The sequence below is a fragment of the Phalaenopsis equestris genome, unplaced genomic scaffold (genome assembly GCF_001263595.1).
Source record: "Phalaenopsis equestris unplaced genomic scaffold, ASM126359v1 Scaffold000090, whole genome shotgun sequence".
In the NCBI taxonomy this organism is placed as follows: Eukaryota; Viridiplantae; Streptophyta; class Magnoliopsida; order Asparagales; family Orchidaceae; genus Phalaenopsis; species Phalaenopsis equestris.
Window position 1 is genome coordinate 741,082 of NW_018164532.1, and position 6,593 is coordinate 747,674.

Genomic DNA, 6,593 nt, shown 5'->3' on the forward strand with positions numbered 1-6,593 from the left:
TCCACCTCCTCCACAAAGTCCTCACCACTCGCATCCATTAATCCCTACACCTCCTCCACAAAGTCCTCACCACTCGCATCCATTAATCCCTACACCTCCTCCACAAAGTCCTCACCACTCGCATCCATTAATCCCTGCAACTCCTCCACAAAGTCCTCACCACTTGCCTCCAATAATCCCTGCAACGCCGCCTCCTATTCCTCACTACCCGCATCCATTAATTCCTGCAACACCTCCTCCACAAAGTCCTCACCACTCGCATCCATTAATCCCTGCAACTCCTCCACAAAGTCCTCACCACTCACATCCATTAATCCCTGCAACAAGTCCTCACCACTCGCATCCATTGCCTCCATTAATCCCTGCAACACCTCCTTCCCATAGTCCTCACCACTCGCATCCAATAATCCCCGCAACTCCTCCACAAAGTCCTCCCCCTTCGCATCCATTAATCCCTGCAACACCTCCTCATATTCCTCACTACTCGCCTCCATTAATCCCTGCAACACCTCCTTCCCATAGTCCTCACCACTCGCATCCAATAATCCCCGCAACTCCTCCACAAAGTCCTCCCCCTTCGCATCCATTAATCCCTGCAACACCTCCTCATATTCCTCACCATTCGCCTCCATTAATCCCAGCAACACCTCCTCCCCATAGTCCTCACCACTCGCATCCATTAATCCCTGCAACTCCTCCACAAAGTCCTCCCCCTTCGCATCCATCAATCCCTGCAACACCTCCTCATAGCCCTCACCACTCACATCCATCAATCCCGACAACTCCTCCACAAAGTCCTCCCATTTCGCATCCATTAATCCCTATAACCCCTCCACAAAGTCCTCACCACTCGCATCCATTAATCCCTGCAACACCTCCACATAGCCCTCACCACTCTCATCCATTGATCCCGGTCCATACCCCACCACCCACCATTTCACCCTCTCCTTCGCCTGAAGCTCACCTCCCGCATCACCACCACCGTCACCATCACCATCACCACTATAGCAAACACCATTCTTTACCCCCATCCTCGGCAGTGCCGATCCCTTCGCCGTATTTAACCCCTCCTTTCCACTTCGGTTCGCCGCCGCCTGTATACCATCCTTATCCTCTCTTCCCTCCTCACAACCCGATCATTCAGCCACCAGCTGCCACGCCATCTAACCTTCCTTTCAAATTCACAGGCCCACCGCCGCCAAGGCGATATGGCCCGCAGGTTCGTCTGCCACAGTTCTAGCCTGGGAGGCCTTGTGTCGTGGTTTCCTACAGTATGGCTTAAGTTTGAAATTCGTAGGAGTCGTTGATAAAGGAAACAGTGTGCGCAGTAATAGTTGAAATAATTAAAGAGATTTATATCTCTTTAATTTGTGTTTGTTTTTGCTCCTAAGTAAAAGTCAGAGGTCAAAAAAAATACAATATGTTTAGAATAAGTCAGTCGGGATTCCTGGAAAAAATATAAAGTGCGGTTGAGTATACTTGAGATATAATCGGGTTGTAACTTGGTGTACGCCCCTAATCCTCACACCGCATGTAATATTTTTTTGGATTCCTAAGAGCTATTGGTAGTTGTAATGTTATTTTTTTGAGTTGAAATACACAAATTTGGACTTTTATTAGGCGCATTTACATAAATAGCACAAAATTCTCATGTATTTATGTATCTCACATCTAAAAGTTTATATTTAAGCACTCCAATCTTTAATAACACATAAAAATAGTACTATTATCATTTTTGTGAATAAAATATAAATTTTGGTGCATAAAATTTAAAACATCAAAGTGCCATGTATGTAAATATAAAAGTTTTGTTGTGAGATATGTAATTCATAAGAATTGTGTGGTATACTGATATGTATTTACATACCTATGACCTAACACACAACTCTTAATTATTCAAATATCTAACATCTAAACTTTTTTATATTTACGGTTATATACATGAAAATGTGAACTCGCTTTTAAAAAAATTAATAATCATGGTAGTTTTGATGTGATATTTAGGGGATTTTACCTAATTCACTAAACCAAGTATATGCATATATATCATGCATAGTTACAAATATATATTTCGTCCAATCTCAAGCTTTCTAATCAATCAAACCAAATTTGGGTCAATTAAAAGACAATTCAAACTAGATTAGACATAACATTTGGCTAATTGAGTCAAACACATGGCCATATTAGTACTAGGTGTTGAATCGAAATTTATTTGTAAGTTATGCCTAAATCTTATTACCGCCAAGAAAGATTAGAAAAGAATTTAAAGGTAGATCAGGTAAAATCCCCTAAATATCTCAAATCCAAACAAGTACATAGTAAAGACGCCCCTTCAAATAGAAAAGATATCCTCCAAAAAAAAAGGGAAAGTCCTTAGAGAGAGGATTTGAATATCAAGAAGAGTTCCCAAAGGAACCAAGAATCCCTAAGCTCTCCCCATTATCTCATTCTTATAAAGGAATATAAGGTCTCAAGTGCTGCCGTAAATGTTACATAATCAACATTACATAACAGGAGTTCCCAAAGGAACCAAGAATCCCTAAGCTCTCCTCATTATCTCATACTTATAAAGGAATATAGGGTCTCAAGTGCTGCCGTAAATGTTACATAATCAGCATTACATAACATAAGGTATACAGCCTAAAGATAAACTCGGACTCGAATTGTGGCGCATAAATGACCATTTCAGCAGTCTTACTCAAAACATGTACTCGACAACTGGTACTTGACAACTCGTACTCAGTGGTATTAGACAGCTCTACATGACAAGTGGTACTTGTCGCTCTGTAACCCTGTAGTAGATAATAAAAAAATAATGAAAGACTATATTTCACCTAAATTAGATCCCCGAGTCCTAGTGAAGCTTCAGTGAATTTGAAGGATTTCTTTTCTAGCACTTTTATTCGGTAACAAATAGCAACTTTTCAGCACTATAGCAAATTGTGAATGATTTCAAGAGGTATAGCATATAGAATGCGCAACATAGTACATAGAATAAAATGCCTCACTGACATCTTTCTGAGAAGGGAGCATTTTTTCCATTCCATAGAGTAGTCTGCGCAGCTTCTGGTTTGGCTATAAATAAGTATTCAGAGAATATGCGCAGCTACAGTGAATCTTGTTCCACGACAAAGAATTAGCAATTAATTTAAAACGGTTACAATTATCAGTAAAATTTGTCACAAATCCCTTTAGATACTGTTTTTTTCAAATTTTACAAATTTATGTGGTGAGAAATATGTTTTTCAACCAAAGCTACTAGAGCGTGACTAAGAGAAGAAAACTGTTGCTTTATTTTCGTCAATTGAAAAAAAAGAAGATATTCATAACCAATTCCTTACCTGCCCCGCAACACAATTAGAACTACATTTAACAACAAATGAACCAGCCCCAAAAGGTATATTGGTTGATAAAGTAACCATGAATGCTTGATGGTGAGGAAGCATTTAAAATTCATCAACACAAGAACTATTTTTCATCAAAATCTTTAAATAATCTCCAAAAGAAAAATGTAAAATTTTTATTTAGGAGAAACTGCCTTAACATTAGAATGAGCGTCATTATCATCAAAGAATTCCTCTATATAAATAGGCTCTAGCTCTGCTTTATATATATACACAAGATCAAAAAGAAAAATGACATTCACAACAGAAGAATACTCACTGCAAACTTTTCTCTTCGGTTTTGTAATATGTAGGCCAGAATCCTCCTGGTCATGAGAACCTAACTCCAGCAATGTTACTTGAATATCTAACGAAATATGAGGAAAAAAGGCAAACTTTCAGTGAAACTGAGGCAATGGAACAAATAAGCAACAAAAATAAGGAAAAATATACACAGGCTTATTACAGGTAGCATAATAACAATATCACAGCATTAGTAAAATATACTTGTGAAGAGGTCCATTGTAATTGGAATCACACTATGAATCTAATGTTAATAACGGATCAAATTTATCAGCCATTCATAAAAACAACACTTTTTTACTAACAAAATTTTTAACCACATCAGTTCAGCTTTCAATCAACATTAAGATATAAGGATTAGGCATGCCAAACTGAATGGAGACTGCGCAAGTGCCAATGATGAATAATACATGTTATGTGCTCTATGCATTATGGCACACAAGCACATATTATTTTGTTTTCTTGCACCTTGCTATGTAAATAGCACAAGAAATACGATGAGATATGCTATGGGCTATAACCATACTATATTGCACTATTGACACTTACGAGAACAATGATAGAAATCACCCAAATGGAAGATCCAAGTCTCATGTCGGTACAAATAGACTCTCAAAAATATTTGTTTTTCAAAACCTGTGAAACAATACAAGAACACGTATTCAAACATCACAAAAAAAGAAGAAATTGGAAATTTATACAATTCTCATAGTGCAATCATCATTGCATGCTTTAAAAGTTGTATTATGGATCACAAAAAGTCCCAAAATAAATAATTCCTCTTTAAGATAAAATTAAAAATAGCAAGTTCCAATTCTCACATCACTTAAATAGCAGAAATCAACATTAGATTTCAAATTCATCCTTACAAGGAAAATAAGAGATGGCAAGTGAGCAGCTAAACCCGATTTCGGGATTTTACCAGAAACCACAAAAGAAGACCACAAAAATTGTATCAATCAGTGACGTATAAGGCTCCCTGGTTTGTGGCTATGGCAATAAGGTGCTCAAGCAATAGCGGTGCCATAGAAATTAAAGAGTACTATAGCAATGGGAATAAGCTGTTATTGCATCCTTATTTACATCATACTCCTAGGCTTGAATTTTTTTTACTCCTAAAGAAATAAGAATTCTATATTTATTTTGCAAGCTTGGGCAAAGTTATCATGCTTCCTTCAAGGTCAATTCACGTAGAAAAACTTATGGTATTTGCCATCAGTATCGAGCAAAATTCTTGTCTATGGAATAACATAAATAAATGCAGTGTTGACCTCATTTTTGAGGTCTTCTTTTCCCTTCTCTAGATATCCTAGGATCTAGCCTTAAGATCTCCCTATTTTGACTTTTTTAGAGGACTGGACTGAGACTCACCCCCCTTAGAAATTCAAGTCATTTCTTCACTCATTGCAGTTTCATATAGACGGTTTCAGATCCTCAACATTCGATTGAGTCGATCGAAAAGCCGACATATTGAAGCTCAAATTGAGCTCCTATAGAAATTTGAAAGACGTAGGTGGACACCGTGACGCGTGCGATGTTTGATTTGCCACTGCAAGCGATGTGTTTGACTTTGGTCGTCGCTTATGTGAGGACCGGTCAATGATATACTCGTTAAACGGCTTTAATCGGGTTAAACGGCTTTTCTCGAATGGATCTGGTAATCCCCTATTTTGAATCTTGATAAATTTCTTTGCCCTTTGAGATGTTTCTCGTTACCTCCCTTTTCCTCACCGTCGGTGAACTCCTTTGCTCTCGCCGGCTATAAATACCCCTTTGAGGGAAGCATTTAAGGACTGATTTTTTTTTTTCTGGAGATTTCAGGGGAACATAGATTGAAAGCTTTTATTAGACTATTTGAAGATTTCTTTTGACTTGAGGTTTTCTTTATGAGCTATTCAGAGAGAGTTTCGGGATTGGATTTTCTTTTCGTACACTGAGGAAAGAGTTCGATTGGCTGGCAATTTTGCGATTTTCTTGCAATTTCTTTCTGGATTAACTTATTTCATTCGTGGGATCTGGAGATTATTTTGCTTATTGTTTCTAAACATTCTTACACTTTCTGGAAACATTTGGAAGTAAGTTCTCTTCTTCTTCTTTGCCCTTTTCAAGGGATTTCCCTCATTCGATGTTCTACTTCCTAGCAGTTAAGAACATTTCTTCTCTTGGTACAAGACACTGGAAATAGTTAAGTCTCCATTATAATCAAGTTCACAAAAAGTTCATCTTGATTACATGAATTGTGCTTTATTTGGTGTTAGTTCTTTTAAAGCATTGCAGATTTCTAAATAACAATGAAAAAGACAAGAATCTACTATTTCAAGTCTTTCTTCGGCTATCAATTAGTGTCTTTAATACTGATGTGATTTTAATTCAATAAATCATGAAAGATCTCACAATCTTTGTAGATCTGAAGCCTTCTTTGCTCAGCAAGTTGGTTAACCTGTTGATTAATATTTATAAAATTGTCTTATGCCATGTGATATTGACCTTGATGCATTACCAAAAGTTTTAATTAAAGGGGGAATCTCCTGCTGTCTTACTCGAGAACACCTAATTGAGCACTTTTGTTGATAGTTTAGTGGTTTTGTTGTTTGCTCTACCCGAAACCTGCTATTGGGGGTTCTTCTAAGTTAATTTGGTTATATCTCCTATTGCCTTACTCGAGACATCTATTCGGATCTTTGTTTTTTTTTAGCTTGCAGCCCTCCTTTCTGTCTGAGTTTTTTTATGGGAAATTTCTGGGATGTTTAGTCTTTGGGCTGCGGTTTCTCTTGGCTAGGAAGGTATATTGAAACTTAAAGAAGTGTTTTAGTTCTTTTGATTACCAACTTCTCGCTACATTGTTTTAACATGGAGATTTATGGATTTATTTGATTAATTGGGGCTTCTGTTTTGAGCTTCTTGGTT

General features: G+C 37.5%; 2 protein-coding genes across 11 annotated transcripts in view; one reads left to right on the forward strand and one right to left on the reverse strand.

The window, feature by feature from the left end:
- The window catches only part of LOC110020067 (protein transport protein SEC31-like), an 11,315-nt gene extending 9,696 nt beyond the window's left edge, over positions 1 to 1,619 (forward strand). Inside the window, exon 2 of the mRNA XM_020718039.1 lies at positions 19 to 1,619. Coding sequence (XP_020573698.1) covers positions 19 to 1,240 — 1,222 coding nt within the window. The 3' untranslated portion in view covers positions 1,241 to 1,619. The remainder of the gene's footprint in view (positions 1 to 18) is intronic.
- Positions 1,620 to 2,558: 939 nt separating this feature from the next.
- The window catches only part of LOC110020041, a 10,656-nt gene continuing 6,621 nt past the window's right edge, over positions 2,559 to 6,593 (reverse strand). For 4 of the 10 annotated variants that reach the window (XM_020718005.1, XM_020718004.1, XM_020718002.1 and 1 more), the window contains one exon: positions 3,542 to 3,750. Coding sequence is in view for 2 of the 10 variants with exons in the window: in XM_020718006.1 (XP_020573665.1) it covers positions 2,749 to 2,792; positions 3,664 to 3,750; positions 4,236 to 4,322 (218 nt within the window). In the remaining 8 variants the exon portion in view is untranslated. The other 6 variants (XM_020718000.1, XM_020718006.1, XM_020718001.1 and 3 more) reach the window with 4 other exon arrangements.